General features: G+C 37.3%; 1 protein-coding gene across 1 annotated transcript; it reads left to right on the forward strand.

Annotated features, from left to right (window-relative positions):
* Positions 1-23,791: 23,791 nt before the first annotated feature.
* Positions 23,792-25,985, forward strand: LOC136205545 (L-type lectin-domain containing receptor kinase IV.2-like). The gene has a single exon (XM_065996188.1). It carries the CDS (start codon positions 23,867-23,869, stop codon positions 25,883-25,885), a length of 2,019 nt encoding a protein of 672 aa, XP_065852260.1. The 5' UTR covers positions 23,792-23,866; the 3' UTR covers positions 25,886-25,985.
* The last annotated feature ends 1,093 nt before the right edge of the window (positions 25,986-27,078 follow it).

The raw sequence follows: 27,078 nt of genomic DNA on the forward strand, positions 1-27,078 counted from the left end.
TGAGCTCCCCCATGATAGTTGAGCCACTGACTTAGTTTTACTCAGTATACTCCCCCGTAAGGGTTGAGCCACTGACTTAGTTTTACTTTAAACATTTCAAGGTTTAATCAAGTAAGTCTAAGGTCAGTTTTCAGAAATAGGTCAGCTTATAAATCATATTCTTTTTAACTCAGATTATGCGGAAGGTTTAGATATCAGAGAGCATTGAGTATTTCTTTGTTCAATGTGTTTTAAGAAGACATGTAAAAGAGGTTAACTTATAGATCAACACAGCATACAATCATAAAGCAATGTAGACAAATAACACAGTTGATTTAGTGAAGATGCGTTTAACTATTCAATACAAAACATAAGTAAGCATCACATAAGATTGGTTAATTTTAAAAGGATAGATGCATGAATAGTTTTGTATTCAGGTGGTCGGCACAACAAAAATACATAAGGGAAAGACTACAAGTTTTAACAAAATGAAATCTAGTCAATCCTAGTCAAGCTATTTCTTCTTGTAGTTGAGTTGGGCTTCATGCTCTTTAGCTTTACCCTTTCCCTTTTGTTTTTGCTGACTACCTGAAGCTTCCTCTGAATGATGAGTTCGTTGAGCTTGGTCTTTCTCCCCCTTTTTGCCACCATCGGTAGGAGGAGGAATGAAGGTGTCTTCAATGGCAGCTTGAGTTAGGCGTTTAGAGAATGCCTTTAGTTTTTGTGTGCTTGTATTTATGCCGTCGAAAATTGGAACACCATCATCTAGAATAGGACTTGGAATACTGATAGCTGCAGCACTCAGCATACTTAGAACATATGATTGAGACTTTCCAACCCAGTGTATGCTGTCAGTGAGCATTGTAAAAGCTTGATGAAACATCTTTAGCAAATACGAATCAAAATACTGACGCTGAGCATTGGTGTGTCGCACGTGGTTGAAAGTAACTCAAGAGTACTTCAGTATTTCGTTTGTTTTGAGCTGGTCAGTTTCCATCTCTTCCTTGGTTAAGTTTAGCAGACGCACAACCTCACTAATTTGCTCGATGGAGCATTGGGAGGAGGAAGAGAGTTGGTGATTGGTTTTCTCCTGCTCAGTGTGAAGCTGGTTGAAGAGTTGATGAACTTCGGCAGAAGTTGCATACATTGTGTTTGCAGCTGACAATTGATGAAGTTGACCATGTAGAGAGTTCATATGATTTACCATGGTCAGCTGGAGTTCGGCCAGCTTCGTTATAGAGTCCTGCCTGGGCTATTGAGATTGTAATGAAGTCATGACACTCAGAAGATCTTTCAGACCTTTGATCTCAGTAAGAAGCTGAGTGACAGACGAAAGCTGAGTGGGCTCAACATTAATAGACCCAGCGGCATCGGCGTTTGTTTGATGAAGGTCCTGGAGAAGGGCTTGAGCTGAGTCAATGATTCTTCGACCAGACTCAGAGGCGGTAAGATAGCTGAAGGATTCATCATTATTTGGCCCAGATGCCAGAAGAGGAGTAGAACCGAATGAAGGCGGTGTTTGGTTCTGCTCAATATTGGAAGTGCCAGCATGATCAGCGCCTGGTCTTGAATTCACATTTCCAGTTGACACTGACTGGATTGTATTCTGCACTTGAATTTGTGGAAGAGGATGATCGGCAAAATGTGTTACTTGCTCAGAGTCAGGCTGAAGCTGACTAGATGTTGGAGGTTGAGGAAGTTCAGTGTTCACCTGAGCAGGTATTTCCTTAGAATGCTCAACATAATGAGGAGCAGGAACTTCGAGCACTTGCTCGGGATCTTCTTGGTTCAAGGAAGCAGATAAGTCGGCATGTTCCTTAGGCTGAGAAACAGAGGCTTGCTTTTCCTGTTGCTTTGGTTGAGACTCAGGAGGATTAGAGAAGAACTTAAGGTGTACTTCTGTTAGGTCAGTGATCTCATCCCTCAGAGGTGAGTCACCCATGAGGTCAATGACGGGGGCTCGATATGCCTTCTTCTTAAGTCTTCTTAGTCTCTTCAGCTTTGGAGGAGTAGGGTCAGCAGGAATGGACTCAATAGAGTCAGTAGGTGAAGTTTCCCTTTGAACAGCGGGATGATTTGCCGTTGGCTCATCGTCTTCTTCGTCAACCAGCTCAGTGTTGGTTGGTTCATATTGCTCATCATCAGCTGTCTCCTCAGTGTCAACCTGACCACCCAGTTCTTCTTCTTCTTCAAACTGACCACCCAATTGGTCTTGTTCTTCCTCTTCTTCAAACTGACCACCCAATTGGTCTTGTTCTTCCTCTTCTGCTGACTGTTGTTCAGTGTCAATATCTTGACTTTGTACATAATGTGAGTTAGGAGGAATGACGACGTCAGTTGGAAGGGCATCGATAGGACTCAATTCCGAAGAGATCTTCTTCCTCTTTCTTAATGGTTGCTCATCAATACCCTCTCTTTCTTCTACCTCAGGCTCAGCTTGCCTTAGTCTTTTCTCAGCTGACCTAGGTCCATCCTGACCTTGTTGAGGTTGAGGCTTAGTTCCTCTAGATACAAATTTAAGCTTCTTTGGTGCAGAGACAACTTCTTTAGAGGTTCTTTGAACAGCTTTCCTCTTTCTTTCCGTCCTTCCCTTTCGAGTCACCAGCCCCTCAGTTTCCTGGACAGCGGCCCCTTTCCCTTTCTTGGGCACAATAGGTTGATCATAGAATAGACCAAACAGTGCCGCTGCAGTGATTTCTGTTCCTATTGCATGGATTTCCTCAACTAAGCTCACCCTGTGATCCTTAAGGATTTTGGTGATGATGGAGCCAGCCTAAGGGTTCCGGTACTTCTTTGAAATCCACCGATTATGAAGACAGGCATGTTTATCGACGTATAGGTCAGCATGTGCCAGATAAATCACTGCTTGAAGTTTGTCGCTGAGTTGGTGCAGTTGATTTTGGGGAAGATGAAGTTGGTCAGTATGTAGTGGGCCATCTTCTGATTACGACCCATGAAGGTACTTGAGATTTCCCCTACATGACCAGGAGGTTTGCAGAATCCAACGACGTAGTTGGTTTTATCTTGGTCACCAGATTTACGAAGTATTGCTCCTTCGTTTTTCAGCTTGAGTAGCGAAGCCAGGTAAACAGGGTTGATGAAGATGTCCTTCCCTTTAACCTTGGTAACCATGTAGTCCCGGTCATCATCCGCGACTTTTAGGTTAGCGTAGAACTTTTTAACTAACTCTCGGTAGGTTTCTTCATGAATAGAGAACAGCTCGGTCCAGCCGTTGTTCTTTATCCAGTCGCAAAAGGGTTGCTCAGCTTCCACAAAACCCCGTGAGAACCATCTGGAATGGTCTACCTTATACCCCCTCACACTCTCGTAAACTTGAGTGTAGGTGCGTTCCATAGGCTTCTTTGCCTTATCCTTCTGTTGCTTTCCTTTTAAGGAGGCAGTTTGGTCAGCTTTGGTTTGCTTGCTCGGCGTAGTGACCTTAGAGTGGTCACGCTGGGCAGGAGATGAAGGATTTTCATCGGAGCGATTAACGGCACCGGAGACATTCTGAGAATCTTTCATCATGATTCTTAGAGAAGTTTGAGAAGTTTGGGAGATTTTAAGGAGAATATGAGAATACCAGAAATTTCTAAGCGTAAAGAGATAAAAGTGGGAAATCATCCACTATTTATAGAGGTGTCGAATTGATTCTACGCGTTGAGGTGGCCGTTTGACCTCGAGATACTCAATCGACAAATATTCTGGCATTTATGACACATTCGACGCGTGTATTTTCTAATTATTGCGCTTACGTCTTCCTAGGTGGCTATTTAATTCGCGTGTTTTGCATTAAGTTTTGCAACGGATGTTTACTCAGTGTTAAGAATTCCAAACGTTTAAGTGTTGCGCAAGGGATAATTCGTGTGTTTAATCACTCAGTTTAAGATAAACACTCAGCATGTATATTTACTCAGCATGTGATAGTTATTGATTCAGCACAAATCATTCAGCATGGTAATTCACTCAGCATGCATATATCACATATTATACTTGGAATTTATTGAAGAGGATTAAACATACCAATGGCTTCTCTAAGTATGTTGAATTGCTCACGAGCCAGTGGCTTTGTGAAGATATCAGCAAGCTGCTCATCCGTTGGAACATAGGTTAGCTTGATCTCTTTCTTGAGTACATGATCTCTGATGAAGTGGTGTCTTATGCTGACATGCTTCATCCTACTATGCTGGATTGGGTTCTTTGATAAGTCAATGGCACTCTTGTTGTCACATTTGACTTCAATTGTTTTAGTCTGAACGCCATAATCTTCAAGCTGTTGCTTAATCCATAGGACTTGAGCAACACAGCTTCCAGCAGCAATGTACTCAGCTTCAGTGGTTGACAGGGCTACTGGCACCTGCTTCTTGCTGAACCAAGACATAAGACAGCTTCCAAGGAAGTGGCATCCTCCCGAGGTGCTTTTTCGTTCAAGCTTGTCTCGTCCGTAGTCAGCGTCAGTGTATCCAATGAGTGTGAAATCATGAGTATTGGGATACCACAAACCTGCATTCACTGAGCCTTGCAAATATCTAAGGATTCTTTTTACAGCTATGTAATGGGATTCCTTAGGGTTAGATTGATATCTAGCACAATAACATACTGAGAACTGAATGTCCGGCCTACTAGCAGTCAAGTAAAGTAGAGAACCAATCATACCTCGGTACAATCTGCTGTCTACTGACTTACCCCTTTCGTCAGCGCAGAGGACAATGTCAGTGCCCATTGGGGTAGATATTGACTTGCAATTCTCAAGTTTATACTTCTTCAATATCTCCTTAGCATACTTAGTTTGACTGATGAAGATGCCATTTTTCCCTTGTTTGATTTGAAGTCCAAAGAAGAAGGTAAGTTCTCCCATCATTGACATTTCAAACTTAGTCTGCATCTGCTTACTAAATTCCTTGCACATTGACTCGTTAGTGGCACCAAAAATAATGTCATCAAAATATATCTGAGCCAATAGGGTATCTTTACCCTTTCTCTTAATGAATAAGGTTGTATCAGATTTACCTCTGACATAATTTCTAGTCAGTAGGAAACTGGCCAGCCTCTCATACCAAGCACGTGGTGCTTGCTTGAGACCATACAGAGCCTTTTTGAGTTTATAAACGTGGTTTAGGAACTTGGGATCCTCAAACCCTGGAGGCTGATTAACATAGACTTCCTCGTTTATAACTCCATTAAGGAATGCACTCTTAACATCCATTTGAAACAATTTGAAGTTCATATAACTTGCATAAGCACATAAAATTCTTATAGCCTCTAGCCTTGCCACTGGGGCGAAGGTCTCATCGTAGTCAATACCTTCTTGCTGACTGTAGCCCTGAGCTACAAGTCTTGCTTTGTTTCTGACCACGTTCCCTTGTTCATCCATCTTTTTGCGAAAGACCCATCTTGTTCCTATGGTCTTCTGGCTTTTTGGTTTTGGCACTAAGTCCCATACTTCATTTCTCTTGAACTGATCAAGTTCTTCTTGCATTGCATTCATCCAGAACTCATCATACTCAGCCTCAGCGAAGTTCTTTGGTTCCTGAATTGAGACGAATGCTACGTTGCTGAGGTATCTCCTGAGTTGATTCCTTGTCATCAGGGTATTCTCAGCGGCATCAAGAATGGCACTCTCTGAGTGTCTTCTTGGTATTCTGATCTCTTTTGGTAGATTGATGTCTTGTGCTGATTGTGTTTCAACAATCTCTGCAGGTGTAGATTGGTCAGTGAAAACAATTTGAGTTTCGCTTTTACCTTTGGTCAGCCCTTGAGGTAATGACTCAACGGCTGTTTCTTGGTCAGCGGGAGCTGAGTGGGGATCATCCTCAGTCAGCTGCATGTCTCTTCCTGCAGGGTTAGTTTCATCGAACTCAATGTGTACTGACTCTTCTAAGACCTGAGTTCGTTTATTAAAAACTCTGTATGCTTTTCTGTTTGTTGAGTAGCCTAAAAAGATAGCTTCATCAGCTTTTGAGTCAAACTTAGCTAGGCTGTCTTTGGTATTTAAGATAAAACATTTACAACCGAAGGCACGAAAGTATCCAATGTTGGGCTTTCGTCCTTTCCAAAGTTCGTAGGGGGTCTTCTTTAATATAGGTCTAACTAGAGCCCTATTAAGTATGTAGCACGCTGTGTTGACAGCTTCTCCCCAAAAGTACTTTGGAATCCTATGCTCACTCAGCATTGTCCTGGCTATTTCAACCAGGGTTCTGTTTTTCCTTTCAACAACCCCATTTTGTTGAGGCGTTCTAGGAGCAGAAAAATTATGGTCAATGCCATTGGCTTCACAGAATTCAACAAACTGTTGGTTCTTGAATTCTCCACCATTATCACTTCGGATGTGAGCTAACTTAAGGTCTTTATCATTTTCAAGTTTTCTTACTAAAGTTGAAAATGTCTCAAAGGTTTCATCCTTGCTACTCAGCAAGATGATCCAAGTGTACCGAGAAAAGTCATCTATAATGACCAAGGAAAATCTTCTACCACCCAAGCTCAGCGGCTGGACTGGACCGAAGAGATCCAAGTGTAGTAACTCTAATGGACACTTAGTTGAGACAATGTTTTTACTATGAAAAGATTGTTTGGTTTGTTTTCCAGCTTGACAAGCGTGGCATAGTTGATCTTTTTCAAACTTAAGTTCTGGCAGTCCCTCAACTAATTTCTTTCTTGCTAATTTGGCCAGGAGGTCCATGCTTACATGACCAAGTCTCCTGTGCCATAGCCAGGAATTTTCTTCCTTTGACACTAAGCATACAGTTTTTGAAAACTTCTTTTCTAAGTTCAGCATAAATTCATTATCAATACGAGGGGCAGTTAAAATTAACTCATTTGTTTTACCCTCGAATATTTTACATCCAGTGTCATCAAATATAACTTTTCTCCCATTGTCACATAGCTGAGCTACGCTGAGTAAGTTATATTTGAGTCCGCTGACTAGGGAGACTGACTCAATAGTAGGATTACCACCAACGGTTCCTGACCCTACTATCTTACCCTTTTTGTTGTCTCCAAAACTTACACTTCCACCTCGTTTACGCACAAATGTGATGAACTGAGTTTCATCACCAGTCATATGCCTCGAGCATGTGCTGTCAATGTACCACATCTTTGACTTCTCAGCACACCTCAGGCTTACCTGCAATATAGCTAGTTACTTTTAGGTGCCCAATTCTTTTTGGGTCCTTGTTTGTTAGGCTCAGCAGGTAAAGCATCATATTTCATTTTATGACGACACACTTGGACAGTGTGTCCATTTTTCCCACAGAAGTCACAGCTGGCCTTCCGTTTAGGATATCTCACTGACTGGTCAGCACCCCAGTGCTGAGCGTGCCAGCACACCTTTGTGGTGTGTCCTTTCTTCACACAGAAGTCACACTGGACATTCCGCTGAGGATTCCATCTCTGCTGACTAGTACTTCGGTACTGAGTGTTCAGAGGAATATTTCTTTTATTTGGAACCTTAAGTTGGTTCTGAATAGATGTGACATCCTTTTTCAGTTTCTTAGAATCTGATTGGACCTCAGAGGCAAACTTTTGCATAATTTCTACATTACTATGCAAAGTTGAGTTGTCCTGGAGAAGATATCGAAGGTCACTCAGCTTGACCTCCTCAATCTCGTCACATCGCCTGCTGAGTGCTCTAACCGTTTTGTTACACTTTTTGACCAGTGTGTAGAGGTCACTCAGGGCATTAACCATTTCATTTCTGAGCAAGGGTAGTGATATTACCTCAGTTGAGTGTTCCTCATCGTCAGATGCAATGGAGGGGTCAGCATGCTTAGAAACACAAGGCTCAGCAAGCTCATCTGCCATGAAACAGATCTTTGCTGACTCAGTGGCATCAGCTTCTGATGATGATGACTCATCACTATCACTCCAGGTTGCCACCATTGCCTTCTTGCCGTTCTTCCTTTCTTTCCTCAAGGTAGGACAGCTTGATTTGATATGGCCAGTTTGATGACATTCAAAGCATATAATGGGCTTTGAGTTGTCCTTCTTGTACTTGTTGTCGCTTGACTCAGCTTTGTACTTATCAAACTTCTTGTAAGGCTTCTTAGAATATTTATCATTCTTTCTGAATAGCCTTTTCATCTTTCTAGTGAACATTGCCATTTCTTCATCATCTGTTGAGCTCCCATCAGTGGAGTCAGCTTTCATGACAATAGACTTTTGCTTCTTGTCTTCAAACTTCTCCTTCACCTCGAAATTCTTCATTGAGATCTCATGGGTCAGCAACGAGCCAATGAGTTCATCATACTTGTAGGTGGTTAAGTCTTGAGCTTCCTCAACAGCAGTTTTCTTGGCTTGCCAGCTTTTAGGAAGACTCCTCAGTATCTTCTTGACTTGCTCTTCCTCAGTAAAGATCTTGCCAAGTCTCTTGAGCTCGTTGATTATGTTTGTGAATCTTGAGTTCATGTCAGAGATTCCTTCATCATCATTCATTTCAAAGAGCTCGTACAACCTCATGTGCTGGTTCACCTTGGACTCCTTCACTTTGTTGGTTCCTTCGTAGGTGACCTCCATCTTCTTCCAGATCTCCTGCGCTGACTCACAACCTGAAATTTTGTTGTACTCTGCAGCATCTAACGCATAGTGAAGCATGTTTATAGCCGAAGCATGATTTTGTAGCTTCTTGAGATCATCCTCTGTCCATTTAGTCTCAGCTTTAACAACCGTTTGGCCGTCAATAGTTTCAACAGGAACAAATGGGCCTTGGACTATAGAAAGCCATGCACTCATATTTGTTGCCTGAATGAAATTTTTCATTCTGTTCTTCCAAAAGGTATAGTTAGACCCGAAGAACAAAGGAGGCCGAGTAATGGACAGTCCCTCAAGTAAAATCTGAGTTGTCTGATTTCCTGGGAGGAAACGGGTGCTGTTCTCAGCCATTGTGGGGATCAGCTCAAGATAGTTATATCTTACTCAGTGAGCTGTTAAGCTCTGATACCACTTGTTGGTCCCTTATAACGTGACAAGTTTAGTTCCAAGGGGGGGGGGGGGGATAGGAACTATTTATAATTTTCTCCGTTTAGGCTGACTTCTTTTCTTAAGAAAAGGTTTACACAGCGGCGCTAAGTAATTCTAAGACACAAGCTTAGTCAACTTGTGACTAAGTCTGTTTCTTTCGTTGAGTCAGGAGATAGCACTTAGAGTCTATTCCTGAACTCAACTTCTTAGTGCACTCAACTCATCGTCAGTTTGTTACTTAGTCAGTTTTATAGCAAGCAATATATAAAGGAGTTTAAGGGTTAGAAATATATTACTCAGCAGACATATCCTGGTTCGGCCTCTCCGCCTACGTCCAGTTCCCGGAACTCGTCCGAGCTTTTTGAATTCTCTACTGAGCTCTTTAAAGGTAGAGCACGAAACCTTTTACAATAGAAGCTGAGTATACAAGAGTACCTTCCTCTATACCTCTACTCACTCCTATATCTACCGCTGAGTACTATAACTGAGTACTCAGCCTCTCCTTTCTATTCTTCTAGAAATGATAAAGTGTTTGTCCTAAACAACAATTGCTAAGACACTTTAGATGATTGAAAATCACTCTAGACTTTTACACAATAATTTGGAAATTGGTGTAAGGTTTTTGCTTTGCTTTTCTCACAGAACTTCAAGTATGAATTTGGACAGCGTTTCGGCTAATTGAAGATCTGCATGGAATGAAGCAAATGAAAGGCCTATTTATAGTGACACTTGAGGCACCGGTAATTTCGAATTTCGAAATAACCGTTGGAGGGAAACGGCTTCCTGTCGTTGTCACTCAATACGCGCTCAGTGTCATTGGCCAATGAGATTCTTGCATCTTCTGTCCACGGCAGTGCTCTACAGCTTTTCGTCTGGTAAACAGAATGTTTCGATATTTTTGGCAAAGTCTTCCAGACAGCTTCCAGCGCCTTCTGAACTTTACCCAAAGTAGAAATACTTTGTCTAGAAGTTGGTTCTTTGTCTGCCGCTGTCTTGTACTTCTTGTCGACACACTCAGCAGCTTCATCTTGAAGCAATTGAGAGAAGGCTTCTCGATCCTTCTTCATGCTGAGCTTGTGCTTTGTACAAAACGATCGCGTTTTGTATCTTGGGCCGTGATGTCTTGATATGTTGACTTGGGCTTGACTTCCACTTATGGGCTTTTGGACTTTTAATCTTAATGTCTTATAAACCAATAAACTCAACATTGAACAAACACATTAGTGTAAATAAATCAAAGCATTTAAATTTAATGTGTTAGAATATTTTTTATCAATTACATAAATAATTTTGTCAAATCAAAATTATGTGGAAAGGTGTTTCAACATCTAACACGGCTTTGCTCTCTGTACATCATCTCCTGCCGAAGAAGTTGTAAATCAAGGTTGGAGCAGCGGCAAAAACAGCACTACTCAACTCCGGAGTATCACCTTGCTCAGAAATTTGCTTTTGAATATCTGCAAGATGAGCTTCAGCCAGAAGGATATTAGAATCAATTTTGCCAAACACGTTCTTATTCCAGTCCCTGAGAATAGGTCTAAGAGTGCGAAGTTTATGACATAATAATTGAGCACGAGGAAGAGAGATGTGGGAAGCAGTCCAGTGATTAGCAATTACACCCTTTAAAGAATCATTAGTGGTCCACATTGCATGGAATCTGAATCTAGCAATCCTTGTTTCCCCAATTCTGCATTGAAGGAGCATCGGGCAATGATCAGAACAATACCTTGCCAAAGCCGTGCAAGAGATAGAGTCCCAAGAATCTAAAAAGCCCTCAGACACTAAAGCTCTATCCAGACGACATTCAACATGAGCCATCCCATGTCGACCATTGGACCAAGTAAACCTCTGACCCAAAGTATCAACATCAATAAGATCACAATCATCAATAAAATTCCTGAATTCCCTGCAGGATCCAGCAGCAGGAGGGGAACCAAGCTTCTCGTGAGAGCCAGTAATATCATTGAAATCCCCAAACACCAACCAATTATTATTTGGAAAGGCGCAACTATAAAGAGAAGACCACAACTCCTTTCTATCTGTATATCTATATATTTTTAATTTTTTTCTTCAAAAAATATTTGTCTAAATTTTACTTTTTTATTTTTGTTTTGATTATTGTACTTATTTATTTATCATTTTTTTATCCCTGGACTAATTTCACTTTTGATCCATACATTTATTTATTTTTATTTTTTTCTCCTGAAAAATAATTTTGATCAATTTTTTTCTTTTATCATATTATTCAATTTTAATATTTATTTTTAATTATTTTAAAATAATTATTTCATTTTTAAAATAAAATGTTTATGCATTTTGTTTGATTTTTTTTTTGAATGAATGCATTTTGTTTGATTAATTTTATTTTTGTTTCATCTGTTTCATCATCTTTTGATTTGATGGTTAAATTAATTTATTTTGATTCTTATATTTTATTAATATAGACATATGTATGTGTAGAAATTTTTGTTAAAAACGTAACTCTGGTTTATTACCTCATTTGAACCAAACAGCCACAAAAGGAATCAGATGTATATCATTCTCTTTATGGAACTGAAAAAAAACAAATAAGGAATTCATGATCATTCCATTCTTTTTTTATTGTTTTTCTTTCTTGATTCCATTATGTTATCCCTGCACAGACCAAACGCTCCCTAAATGTTTACTTCCTTTCAATTAAATTATTGTTCCATCTCTTTTGAATGACCTTTTTATTTAAATAAATGTTATTTAAAAAAATATTCATCTAAGTATATTTTAATGGTAGATGTCAATTAACAAATCTAAATTTACTATTATGTTTTTAGAAATTATATTTCTATTCAAAATTATTAAAATTAATAATTAAACTAATGAATATTATTGGAAACTTTGGGAAGAATATAAAAATATTAGGTTTTTGTTTTAGTAAAATATTAAATTATAAATTAATTGATATATATTAGAAAACGTATTATATAATATCCAAGATAATATTAGAAATCTAATTCTAATGTTTTTTTTATCAAACATTTATGATTATAGATGAAAATCTCACTTTTATCAGTAAAAATCTAGGAATAATTTTATTGTTTAAATATATTTTTTTATGTATTATAAAGATCTAAGTTATAGTATGTGTATATGATATTTTTTTAAAAATATAATTAAGAATATGAATTATTAGAAAAGAAAACAATACCCATAAAAAATCAATGTCATTATTTGTCATTTTACACAAACAGCTATTAGCAATCAGCTAGGTTTTATCAAACAAGTTTACACAATCAACTAATCAAATTAGCTAACTAAGAAGATGTGGGTAATGAGGGCTGGAGAAGTTTGTGGAGGTTGGATGTCCCCCCTAAGCTTAAATTGTTTATCTGGCGTGTCTGCTCAGATTGCTTACCCACAAGAGCCAGATTGGCTCAAAGACGTGTTCCCATCACGATTGAATGCCCTGTATGTGTGGAGCAGGACGAAACGGCTAACCATTTATTTGTTAATTGCAGCTTTGCATGTGATTTATGGAGGATAGTCGGCTTACCGATCCCTCAACTTGGAGGACAAACTGTTGTTGATTGGCTATTGTGTGAATTGTGTTGGTCCCTTATAACGTGACAAGTTAGTTCCAATGGGGGGGGATAGGAACTATTTAAAAAATTTGTCCGTTAAGGCTGACTTCTTTTCTTGTGAAAAGGTTTACACAGCGTGACTAAGCAGTTTGAAGACACAAGCTTAGTCAACTTGTGACTAAGTTTGTTTCTTTCCTTGAGTCAGGAAATAGCACTTAGAGTCTATTCCTGAACTCGGCTTCTTAGTACACTTAACTCAGCGTGAGCTCGTTACTTAGTCAGTTTTATAGCAATCAATATGTAAAGGAGTTTAAGGGTTAGAAAGATATTACTCAGCAGACTTATCCTGGTTCGGCCTCTCTGCCTACGTCGAGTCCCCGGAACTCGTTCCGAGCTTTTCGAATTCTCTACTGAGCTCTTTAAAGGTAGAGCACGAAACCTTTTACAATAGAAGCTGAGTATACAAGAGTACCTTCCTCTATACCTCTACTCACTCCTATATCTACCGCTGAGTACTATAACCGAGTACTCAGCCTCTCCTTTCTATTCTTCTAGAAATGATAAAGTGTTTGTCCTAAACAACAATTGCTAAGACACTTTAGATGATTGAAAATCACTCTAGACTTTTACACAATAATATGGAAATTGGTGTAAGGATTTTGCTTTGCTTTTCTCACAGAACTTCAAGTATGAATTTGGACAGCGTTTCGGCTAATTGAAGATCTGCATCGATTGAAGCAAATGAGAGGCCTGTTTATAGTGACACTTGAGGCACCTGGTCATTTCGAATTTCGAAATAACCGTTGGAGGGAAACGGCTTCCTGTCGTTGTCACTCAGTACGCGCTCAGTGTCGTTGGCCAATGAGATTCTTTCATCTTCTGTCCACAGCAGTGCTCGGCAGCTTTTCATCTGGCAAACAGAATGTTTCGACATTTTTGGCAAAGTCTTCCAGACAGCTTCCTGCGCCTTCTGAAATTTACCCAAAGTAGAAATACTTTGTCTACAAGTTGATTCTTGTCTGCCGCTGTCCTGACTGCTTGTCGCTTAACTCAGCAGCTTCCTCTTGAAGCTTTTGTTGGAAGGCTTCTAGATCCTTCTTCATGCTGAGTCGTCGTTTTGCTTAATACGACTTCGTTTCATCTTCTTGGGCCGTGAGGTCTTGATTATGTTGACTTGGGCTTGACTTCCACTCATGGGCTTTTAGACTTTATATCTTAATGTCTTATAGATAAATAAACTCAACATTGAACAAACACATTAGTATAAATAAATCAAAGCATTTAAATTTAATGTGTTAGAATATTTTTTATCAATTACTTAAATAATTTTGTCAAATCAAAATCATGTGGAAAGGTATTTCAACAAATTGTGCATACCAGATCAAGACAGGCTCATCCGGACGTGTTATGCTTTAAAGACTATTTGGGATCACCGGAACCGGGTATTATGGCATATGGAATGGTGGCCTGTGGACACCAGTTGGCGACTTTGATTTGAAGAGTACCGTGAATGGAGGGCGTTTCAGCGTGGAACCAGTGCTAGTCCCATTATTAGAAAACGGCATCACGATAGGGAACAATTTGACCCGTCAGTCGTAAATCATCGGCACCGGCAGCCTGACCAAGCAGGTCCATCACGACTAATCCCGCAGCTATTAACCAGACTCTCCTTTCCCGTTTCTGTTCCCTCTCCGAAATGGAAGCCCCCAGCGTTAGGTTCAATTAAATGTAATGTTGACGGGGCGTTGTTTATGGAGGAGGGGTGTTGTGGGATGGGAGCAGTGATCAGGGATGCAATGGGAGCATTTTTATTTTGTAGCAGCAGCTGTGTCAAAGGCTCCAGGGAGCCTCGAGTAGTCGATGCATTAACATTAAGAACTAGTATGATTTGGTTGATGGCTTTGCATTACACGCATGTTGAATTTGAGTCTGATGCGAAAGTAGTTGTGGATGTAATTCTGTCAAGCAAAAGAGACATCTCGGAGTTTGGATCTCTAATTCATGATTGTCAATTTATTCTAGGATCCAATCCCGATTTTAAATTATCATTTATTCCTCGTTTAGCGAATAGGGCTGCTCATTTGGTAGCTAGACAGGCCTATTCCAATGCTAGCGATTTTGTATCTTCCGAAGTGCCGGAATGGTTGTTAAACACTATTATTGAGGATGCAAATCCTATTGATATATGAGATTTCCGTTTTTTGGGTTCAAAAAAAAAAGAAGGTAATTAGCTAATAGCTAATGTAATTAGCTAACAATTAACAACTATTTGCCAAACAGATTAGCTGATTACACTAGCGGTTAGCTGATTATATTTTTGTTTAGCTGATTTGACTAGCTGTTTGTGTAAATTTATTTGGTAAATCTTATATGATTGCTAATAGTTATTTGTGTAAAATGACAAATAAAGACAATAGTATTTTATTACTATTATTTTATTTTTTATAATTCATATATTCTTAATCCTTCTAGGAAATGTTATAAATACATTTTATAACTTAGATCTTTATAATACATAAAAATGTATTTAAACAACGAAATTATTCTTAAGTTTTTACTAATAAAAGTGAGATCTTCATCTATCTAAATGTTAGATCAATAATTTTAAGCTTAAATTACTAATAATATATTGGTATAATACACTTTCTAATACATACCAATTAATTTATAATTTAACATTTTACTAAAATAAAAACCTAATATTTTTATATTGATCTCAAAGTTTCTAGTAATATTCATTAGTGTAATTGTTAATTTTTATCCATATAATTCTGAATAGATATATAATTTTCAAAAACATAAATAGTAAATTTAAATTTATTAATTGACAATTTACCACTAAAATGTAGCTAGATGAATATATTTATCATGTTATTAGTTTATTTTTAGTAAAAATACAAAACAACACTTATTTGAGTAAAGGCTTGTCAGAGATAAAAAAAATGTTATTTAAAAGAGACGGAATAATAAGTTAATTGAAAAAGTTCATAAAACCACTATTAGAAATTTGCTAATTGTTAAAATCTAATTTTACCTTAAACATCTCTTTACGAAAGTGAGGTTATAGTATGATGAAATTAACAACCACATAAGTGAATTATGAAGTGCAACATCATTTAATTCTGAAAGATATATTGGTCCAACATCATAATAAAACATATATTTATTAAGAGATGATAAAACTATCACATAATAAACTTTCAGAACCCAATTAGTTAAGGAAGCAAAAATTCAACTGACTTTGTAGAAAAAAGAAAATCAACTGACTTCTACAGTAACGAAGGCAAAAATAAATACTTGAAAGGTTACAAACTCTTTTTGGAACTAAGCATATGGACCGATTATCCGTGGCAGATTCCTTACTGTCAAATCTGACCTAAACTCTCAATAGATTAGTCTTTTTACTGAGTACTTATATTAAGCGCTCAGTTTTCCATGTCACTTGAAGGATATCGATTCACATTTGGACACGTATATTGTGACTCTGGTTAAGAATTAAAATAGTTGAACATCTTATAATATGTATGAATTATATTACACATGACAAAACATATATAGAAGTTCCTTCGTTGATATGGAGAATGGGTGCTTCTAATAATTTGCCTCTTTTATTATGGAAATTATATATCTAGTGTAGCGACAGAATTTTCCATGTCATTCTACTTTTCAGGAATCAGAAAATCCATGAACCTTCTGTAACACATATCCGTCTTTGTCTAGACTCAATCCAGTCTGCGCAAGTTGGGGAAGAAGCTTCATAGCTAACTTGAGTGCAAAAAGTCTCGGAAGCATGTAGTGATCAATCCACCTCCATTCCTTTCAGGCCAACACATGACATGACTTTTACTTGGCGGAATTTGACTGCTAATTTGTATCCTCAGCACTCTCTGATGAAGATGTAAGCTTCACTTACCATGGCTTCTATCTAAGACTCGATGGCAGAGCCGATCCTGAGATTTTAGAGGTCTGGGGGCGAATTACCAAATGGGGCCCTAATAAATAAGTGGAAATAAAAACAAAATAGGTAGAAAAGTAAATTGTATAAAAGAAGATTACTTAAAAATGACACTTTTCTTGTTACATTTAACAAAATATCTAATAAAAACATTTTATATTGTTTTAAGTACCAAATTTTTATACAAAATGATGTCTATGAGCATTTCTAGAAGTAAATTTCTTAAATTTAATAAATTATGAAATAGTTCTACTAGATTTTATGATCTTTACGATACAAAGCATGATAACAGAAAAATGAAAAACCAAATTTGAAAATCACATCATTTAACGAGGTTTAGCGCATAAGTTCTTCAAATTGGAAGACTTTGATAAGTTTTTCACAAATAAATCAGAATCTGATAGAGTTTCTCAAGGACAACAAAAAAGGCTATTAGTAATTGGAAGTTTCACAGTGAGGTGATTAGAAAACAAAATTGATTATATAGCCGATGAATTGAGAAAATGAACTGAGGATGTATGATAATATTACTGTTTAATATTCTTTGGGATTGGAGTGTGATTTAAAAAGGGAGGGATAAATTATAAATTTTTGTTGGGATTGATAGGTGGAAAAGGTAACTATAGAAATACATTGAGATAAATTAGGGAATTGATGCCCAAAGTTTTTATTAGAAAATTTGGAAAGAATCAGAGATAAATTAGGGAATTTAGAAAGACTATTTAATAACTGATGCTAACGTTTTTTATTTGGAAAAACTAATTTGGAAAGAATCTAATGCCAATGTTTTTAATCAACTATAAATTTTTTTTGAATTTCATCAAGTATAATTTTAATAGATACTAATACATTACTATAATTGGGGGCCTTCTTATCCTTGGGTCCTGGGCAGGCGCCCCTCCTGCCCATGCTCAGGGACGGGCCTGCTCGGTGGAATATCTCAAATCACTTCCAATGGCCTTTTGGCACTCACAAATCACACCAGGCAAACAAAAGGCCATGCCTTTTATCCAAATCCAATCATCTTCAAAAACTCATCTACTTCTTCTGCTTATAACACAGAAGAGGTGGAGTTGGTGTTAAAATTAGGATTACTCTGCTCACAATCAGACCTGAAGCCAGGCCAAGTATGAAGCAAATAGTGCAGTTTTTAGAGAGGGATTTTCCTCTTCCGGAATTGACATCAGTTGGTCTCTCTGTGGGTGGCTTAACATTCGCAAACCGTGGCGGTTTTGATGATTTTCCGATGTCCTATCCATCTTCTTTGGACATGGCATTCTTACATTTATCCGCTTCAGCTTCTATAGCTGGTTCCGTTCTATCAGGGGGGCGCTGAATTCAAGTCTGTATATGCTAAGAACCAATGTAAAACTCTCTCTTTTTTTTCTTATACTTGACAGCTTTGAATATTAAAAAACAATAGCAGGCAATACCTGCCAGGTATGATCACAGAATCCTAATATTTAGGACTGTTTCAGCTCAACTTCTTGAAAATTTTAACAAAAAAATTCAATTCCAAAATAAAGAACATCATTACAGAAAGAGCAATCACAGGGACGGATTTACCTTATGTACTGGCAGATTGGCGCACGAACACAACATTAGGGAGTAGCTTTATGATTTTATAAGGCTATATAACACAAATGGCAGAGTATTCATATTTTCAGATGAAGAGGGATATATATAGATATTTAAACCCTGCATTTGGCATAGAAGGAAGTGGTTGTATTGTTTATACTAAAATAGATGGAATAGTTTTATTAAAGAAATTGTCCATCAAACTTTTTATAACAAAAAATGAAATTTTCCATCTAACTGCAGCTGTCTCGTCACTTCAAAGATCAAAACCTTAAAAATCTAAAAAGCTAATATTGCCAAAGATTAATGTGTATTGAAGAACAAATCTAAATTCATAGTTCCATGGCTCATCATGACTGTATGTCAGCCTCTGGCCATCGGAGCATTGCAAGGCAATAATATTTGAAGTTAACCTCATTTGATGCAATTATCCAGGAAACACAAGAAGGTCCAAACTGCTCATTCAGATCAACAAAAAACTAATTTAGGCAATAAGATCAATGTCATAGTAAATGAAGGAATGTCATCCATGGTGCAATATGAATGAAATATAGTTTCAGATGCCAATATCATCAATATATATCTGATTGAAGAATTCAACAAACATGTTTGCAATTGTGGACATTTTGCAATTCACTGTTAGGGATTGTCAGAGTATTCAGGAAACTTTTTGTGCTTACTGTTAAAATATATATAGCTAGCTGGACTAAAGTGAACACTGATGGATCTGCATCTGTGGATGCATCAGGAGCGGGTGGTATTTTTCGTACCTCACGCGGTTTTCCCAGGGCCTGCTTTGCTATTCCATTGGGTAATCATGATGCCCTCTTCGCTGAATTGAAAGCCTTGATATATGCCATCACAGCAGCGACAGAAAGACAATGGTTTCCTTTGTGGATCGAATCGGACTCACTAACTGCCGTTAATCTCCTGAAGAAGAAAAGAACTGAGGTACCCTGCCAGCTAATGGCGGAATGGCTGCAGTGCCTTCAAGTTATCACCGCTAATCATGTTCATATCACTCATATATATAGAGAAGGGAATTCTGTTGCTGACTGCCTCTCCAAAGCCGGGGCATCGTCGATATCTGCTTGCTGGTGGGATGGATATCCCGCATTTTGCTCACCTTTTGTATTTCATGACTTTAATAGGACCTCCTACGTGAGGCATTGCTAGTTTTGTTTTCCTTCCATTCATTATTTTTGTAATTCTTTATTTTCTTTAATAAAATTTTGGGGTGCTGTTGGCTGGGTGTTGTTCTTGTGCCAACCTAGTTGGGATGAGTTCGACTTCTTTGTTCTTCAGCTTCCTCGTCTTTACTTAAAAAAAACATTTTTCTTTTATCAGTCATCTTCATGTCAAGTCTGTCTAATTGCATATGCTAAGAGAGGAGACTCACAAGACGGATAAAGGGGGCAGTTGGGGTGAGCAACTCCGTAGACTTCTAGAACTTGCATATTTCACTGAGAGCTACTGTTCCTGGCCTCTAGGCTGTAGCTATGCCTTTTTTCTTGCTGTCTGTTGTAGAATTTTTAGAAAGTATCAATGAAAATAAAATGAGAACACAATCCAAGAACTCAGATAACTGCAATCATCTTGATCAACATCATTAATTTGGGAGCAATAAACCTCACTTGATGGTGTATCTCTCTGATGTTCCCTTGCTTTCAATCTTGGGCCTTCTTGGTTCTAAAATCTTGAATTTTAGATAAAAAAGTTGCTAAAACCCGGGTTTTTTCGATGAAAATAGAAAATTTTAGCTAAGATCATATCTTATGATATTTTTATTCGAGGTAGCCCGAAAAGGGGAACAAGGGTACCAAAAGGAGAAGAAGGAAACATCACAAGAAACTATAAAAAATAACAAGGATCTTTTAGTTTAAGTTCAGAAAAAAAAAGAGAACAAAGAAGATACATGAACTCTGCATAGACATAATAAACAAGATCTTCCAATTATAGATTGATGAAATCATTCAGCTACAAATATTTCCTTGATCATTCACCACAAATTTATTGTAAACTGCACTGCACCTATGAAATTATGTTTATTTCCTCCATTTCTTGTCCAAAGTTGAATAAAATAGACAAAACAAAAAGTGTTTTTATCAAAGCAAAACATTCATAATATTGAAAAACTATTTGCAAAATAAATCTAAAGCTACTGGAGAAGAACCAGACTTGTTCATTATTTTAAATCAGAAGTATCAAGCAAAGAGAAGATAGACAGTGAATGCTGAAGTAGCCTAACAACAATTGAAGGTTTTCTACACTTTTTTAGAATGCACTAAGGAAGCAAGCAAAAGGAGACAGGAAGCAATATAACCAAGCTGGCAGGAAACATAAGCATAGGATGAACAAAAACGCATGCATATAAATGGTATGAATGAACAAGAACATAGACATGAGGTAGAAAGAGCCCTTAGAGCAGCTCCTTATTCAATAATCATAATATTACAGTTCAGTGACATGAAATAAATTGTCCTTATGGAAGGGCATAATGACAGATTATTTTGGAAAAGTTTTTTTTTTTTTTTTTTTTGTGTGTGAAAGCCGTCAGTTAATTGCTGAGATCTAACCTATCAACAAATAAGAACAAGGAAAAATTACAAAAGGGTCAAATGGGAGGTCCATTTATATATTCAGACCAATTACCTATCTAGACTATTTATTTGTAACTTTCTCAAAATATCCTTTATATATATATATATATATAACACTTACAAATTTCTTACTCTTTCTTCTTTCTCTAATACTATTTCGCAGAATGACTTTTGTTTCGCAGTTTTCGCCAAATGCGAACTAAAAGTCATGTTCTTAAATATTATTATTTTAGCATGCTTCGCATTTTGCGAAAAATGCAAAGAGATATATAACATTAAAATCATAACAACAAAAAGTGCAACAATAATTCTAACATTAAAATCATAACATTATCAAAATTTACAACAAGATTGTAACAATAATTATAATATTAGAATCAAAACATTATCAAAATTTACAACAAGATTGCAACAATAATTCAAATCCTAAACCCTAGAAATTTGCTTCCAAAACAAAATGATTAGCAAAATGCTTTGGAAGCACATTTTCTCCCTAGTGTGCTTCCAAGACATTTAGGAGAGAGTGTGCTTCCAGAACATTTGCTAAAAAGTTCATAAGCAAAAGGAAGTTCAGAAACAGAAGGAACTAGAACATTGGAGTGTTTCCAGGCTTTACAGAAGCAAGAAAAATCGGCGTTTTTTCTTTTCAGAAGCAAGAAAAATCGGCAAGTTCACCATCTTCATCACATCCCAATCACCCATCACTATGATTGATGTCTTTGTATTCAAGACAAACGGATCACTGTGATGATGCTTTCGCATTCAACCTTCACACAAATTAAGTAATTTTAGGAAAATAATGAAAGAAACGCTTCGCAGAGAGAACCTGCGAAGTCTGCGAAGCAAAAGACACTCGAAAATGATGATTTTTACTTTGCAAAATGAGTTTGCGTCACATTTTGCGAAGTCTGCAGGCTTCGCAGATTCACTTTCAACGAAGCAAAATCATCATTTTCCAGTTCACATACTTCGCAAAATGTGACGAAAACTCATTTTGCAAAGTAATTTCTGGAAAAAGATAAAGATGAAACGGTAGATACTTACCTTATTTCCGCCTTTTGCCATTGAAATTGACAATAAACATATGATAAATACAAAAGAACGTCGAATAACGATGTTTTCGATTCGCACAAGAAGAAAGAAACTAAGAGACGAACATGAAACAGTAAGATGAAGAACCATGCATTCACAAAAACATAGAGAGGAAGAGAGGAAGAAGAGATAGGATGATTCAGAAAATGGAGGTGATTTGCACGGTATAAAGAAAGAGAAAGATGAAAAGATAGACAATAAAGGGAGATGAAACCGATAGAAGGAATGGGTGAAGATGAAAGGTTTGAGATATTTTGGAAAAGTCATAAATAAATAATCTAAATATGTAATGAGTTGGATAATTGGTCTAAATATATAAATCAGCCTTCTATTTTACCCAGTTTTATAATTTTTTCTTAAGAACAATAATAGATGAAGGTGCTAATAGATATTAAAGTCTGAGACTATCAAAATAATAAAACAACCCATCATGACCCATGACCCATAAAATTGTTGAAATTTCACAGTACTGAAGATGCTTAAGGTAAGACACCAGCAAGGTTCCCATCTAATCCAGAGTAAAGACAACCAAATACATCAAAACTAAAGTTAGAAACTTTCTGCAACATCAAATTCATAAAACTGTAAAAGTTTGAAGAAACAAGTTGACATTAAAGAGCTAAAAAAGCAACTAGGGTTCCCAATATCACTATAGTAACTGTACCTCAATCTAGAAACAGATTTCTTCCAAAAAACCTACAGAGACATGTTTAAGAACTAGTGTTTCATTGGCTAAAATGCAGCTAATGAGCATCATAAGTTAGAGAAAGGAAATGCATAACACCTGAATAGAAATATAGTATTGGAAGAAACGTTTGGATCTTGCCAGTATTTTCTTCAAATCATCCCGTGCAAAACGACAAAAATCAACTTCTCACCTCCCCGGAAAATTCACGTAGAAATGTTTAGTGCCGATAAATGGAGTACCTGAAAACAACAGGGAAGGTCTGCCATCAAATCCAATTGTACCCTGAAACCCAAACACTAACACATTACAAAATGAAGAAAGAGGGTAGATTGCTTGCGGCGAATTCGATTTCAGTGCGCTTAGGAGAAGTTGCTTCCATGGAGTTACTGCAGTTACTGCCCCCATTGTTTTTACTTCCGTTCCTGCTCGAAGCTCTATCTCCATTGTGTTGTTTTGGGGCGATTTCACAAGGAAATCTTTATTGTGGCGAGCGGGCCGGCGAATTGAGTACCAATTTCTGTGAGAAGCTGCAATGGTGGCTCCTCCATTGACTCAATTAAAGGTAATTGAAAATGAAAAACCCTAGTTAAGTGAAGCGCATAATCACAAATTCCATATTTGTACATACTAGAAAAGGGAACTGATGAGTCGGTGATGGTATTACAAAAGGGCTTCTGTGGTGGGATTGAGACAAGTGGCAATGAAGTTCCAGAGAAACGAGGATCATGAGTTTTCTAGAAAGTCAAGACACGCAATACTCAGCCGTTGGGATGAGAAGCTTGCCTGCAAATCTTCATTAGCCCATCCTCCATCTTTGACATCATAAAAATCATCCGTATGGAGGAGGAGATTACCTCGCCGGCGAGAGATGACCTAAGATAGTACTAGCAACGGAGAAGAATTAAGCAAAGAAAAAATGGACAGTGAATGCTGAAGTAGCCTAACAATAATTGAAGGTATTTCTACAACCCTCTTCGTCTGGAATTTTTTTCGTAATGATCAATTCAATTGGATTGATATTTTCTTCATTAGTTTAATTTTAATTATTGTGTTCAAAACATCATGACACACTAGTATAAAGTCAAATAGGAAGACTTAATCCACTTTGTCCATTTATGCCCTATAAAAAATAGTGCCATCAATTAAGCACTCTTTGCCAATGGTTTTGCATCCGTCAAGTTGGGGAAGAAGCTTCGGAGCTAACCTTGAGTCCAAAAGTCTCTGAACCATATAGTGATCAATCCACTTCCATTCCTTTCAGCCCTACACATGACATGACTTTTAGTTGGCGGAATTTGACTGCTAATTTAATAAGAGCTATTGCTTCTTAACTTATATGTAAATTAAAGAAATCAGAACCGCCTTCTTTGAAAATCTTAGTAGTATATAATGATGACAGCACTCTTCCTACTGGTATAAGCCTTAAAAAACTAAACTTTGGATTAAGCTTTTTAGGAACACAAAAGCTATGAAGCTTTTGTGTTTGATACTCTCTCTTTTAGTATCCTCAGCAGTCTCTGATGAAGATCTTAGCTTCACTTACAATGGCTTCCGTTCAACTAACCTAACCCTTGATGGATTATCTCAGATCACTTCCAATGGCCTTTTAGCACTCACAAATCACACCAGGCAACAAAAAGGCCATGCCTTTTATCCAAATCCAATCATCTTCAAAAAGCCATCTACTTCTTCTGTTTTCAGCTTCTCTACTACCTTTGTCTTTGCTATTGTGCCTGAAATTCCAACTCTTAGTGGTCATGGAATAGCCTTTGTGATTTCACCAACAAGGGGCCTCCCCGATTCGATCGCGAGCCAGTTCCTCGGTCTTTTTAATGAATCCAACAATGGTAATAGCGGGAACCATGTTTTCGCAGTGGAGCTCGACACTATCCAAAGTAACGAATTTGGGGATATTAATGATAATCATGTTGGGATTGATGTTAATGGATTAAGGTCTATTAACTCTGCTTCAGCAGCTTATTATGCTAATCCTGATAATAAGCTGACGAATTTGAGCCTTATTAGCGGCAAGCCGATCCAAATGTGGGTGGATTATGATGGTTCAAAGAATCAACTTAATGTTACATTAGCTCCTTCTAATGTTGCTAAACCTACTCTTCCCCTTTTGTCAGTAATCTATGATTTGTCACCTGTTTTGAGAGACTCTATGTATGTTGGCTTCTCATCAGCTACTGGTTCTGTCTTAACATATCATTATGTTTTGGGTTGGAGTTTTAAGATGAATGGTCAAGCACAACCTCTTGATCGTTCTCAACTTCCGAAGCTTCCCCGAATCGGACCGAAAAAGAGATCAAAGTTTTTAACAATTGGGCTGCCATCAATTTCTGTAAGTTTGTTCTTGATTGTATTCTCGGGTTTAGTTTATCACATAAGAAGGAAAAAAAAGTTTGCAGAAGTTGTTGAAGATTGGGAGCTTGAGTATGGGCCTCACAGATTCAAATACAAAGATTTGTACATTGCCACAAAAGGATTCAGAGAAAAAGAAGTATTGGGTAGTGGAGGATTCGGCAAAGTATATAAAGGAGTATTACAAAGTACCAAAATTGATATTGCAGTGAAAAAGGTAAGCCATGAATCAAAACAAGGAATGAAGGTTTTTGTAGCAGAAATTGTCAGCATCGGTCGTCTCCGCCACAGAAACATAGTCTCACTCTTAGGTTATTGCAGGCGAAAAGGTGAATTGTTTCTTGTTTATGAGTATATGCCTAATGGAAGTCTAGACAAGTACTTGTACGACCAACCAAATGTGACTCTAAATTGGAGCCAAAGATTTAAAGTCATAAAAGGTGTAGCTTCAGGTTTGGTGTATTTACATGAAGAATGGGAGCAAGTTGTGATACATAGAGATGTAAAAGCCAGCAATGTTTTACTAGACAGTGAATTGAATGGGAGAATAGGAGATTTTGGGCTAGCAAGGCTATATGATCATGGTACGGATCCACAAACAACACATATAGTTGGGACACTTGGTTATCTAGCACCTGAACACACTCGAAGTGGAAAGGCAACAACAAAAACAGATGTGTTTGCATTTGGTGCTTTTTTGCTTGAAGTTGCAACTGGCAGAAGGCCTATAGAGAACAGAGCTGCAGCAGAGGATGTAATTTTGGTAGATTGGGTGTTTTCTCGGTGGGCTAGTGGTGAAATTGTTGAGGCTAAGGATCCAAATTTGGGGAGTGATTATAATGTAGAAGAGGTGGAATTGGTGCTAAAATTAGGATTACTCTGCTCTCATTCAGAACCTGGAGCTAGGCCAAGCATGAAGCAAATAGTGCAGTTTTTAGAGAGGGATTTTCCTCTTCCGGAATTGACATCAGTTGGTCTCTCTGTGGGTGGCTTAACATTCGCAAACCGTGACGGTTTTGATGATTTTCCGATGTCATATCCATCTTCCATGGACATGGCATTCTCACATTCATCAGCTTCAGCTTCTATAGCTGGTTCCCTTCTGTCAGGGGGACGCTGAATTCGTGTCTATATATGTGTAGAACCAATGTAAAACTGTCATTTTTATACATAACTTTGAGTATTAAAAAGCAATAACAGAGTATATGTGATTGGTTGTTTATGAGCTATTAATCAAACAAAACCGACTTAAAGTTTGAAAGAAAAAATTCTACAGTTATCTAGAATTCTGTGACCCTTCATCAACAATTATTATTGTTGATTTTTTTTTTTTTTTTTGTTTCTCACGTCTTAAATGTATGGTGAAAAGTCTATGTAATTTGATATAAATAGAGTGACATATTCTGTTAGGCGTGAGAGTAAAAGAAATAATTCTAAGAATCTGTTAGAGAAATCAACTGAGTGACTAGTAAAATATTTTTCTTTTTGATGAAAATGTTTACATCTTCATTAAATATGAAAAGAACAAGTACAATAAGAGACAAATAAGGTAAAAAACATTAGTGGAACAAAAATGACTATAAAAAACCATAAAATGTATAAAACACATAGAAAAACAATAAAACATATACTTCATTGAAATCCTAATCCGCAGAAAAGCAACTGCAATTGAATCTTCATCATTAGGTTCTTCCGAACATTCGGATTTGAGTCATTTCTTTTATTGCAACCACGTAGATATATTGATCCACGTATAAAATAAATCGTTTCTGCTTTTGCTAAATCCGAAAAATGGTATAAATAGCAGAATAATAGAGAGTATATACAATTCAAACGGTTAAATAGATCTAATAAAATTTATTGACAAAGAAAAATACAATAAATCCAACTCAACCGGATAAGAAAGAGAAAGTTTTTTTCTTCCTTCTCAAAGTATCCGCACAAAAAAAAAAAAAAAATGGAGAACAGAGTAACAAAATATTAATAACAAATATGAGTGTGTGATGTGAGGTTAGCATTGAAAATTGGAGTGAGCCAAAGCCAACTATGTCATGTGAAGTTGTTATTAAATAGATGGAAAAATTTACTTTCAGTCCAATAAATTGTAAGTTGTTTAATTTACTCCTTCCGTTTATTCAACATGAGCCATTATTTGATAAGAATATAGGATTGAGTCAGGTCGGAGGACAGGTCGTCCATCAACCACGGCCACGGTAAAAAAGTAAAAAATAAAAAACATTACCGGCGGAAATTTACGTCTGTTAGCATAAACTTTCCCGTTGTAATTTCATTATATTGAGATTCTATATCCGA

Source organism: Euphorbia lathyris, chromosome 9 (assembly GCF_963576675.1).
Source record: "Euphorbia lathyris chromosome 9, ddEupLath1.1, whole genome shotgun sequence".
NCBI classification, from domain to species: Eukaryota; Viridiplantae; Streptophyta; class Magnoliopsida; order Malpighiales; family Euphorbiaceae; genus Euphorbia; species Euphorbia lathyris.

Bases quoted from the DNA above. Each gene is read 5' to 3' on its own strand.
- LOC136205545 (XM_065996188.1), top strand. From the start codon at position 23,867: ATGAAGCTTTTGTGTTTGATACTCTCTCTTTTAGTATCCTCAGCAGTC.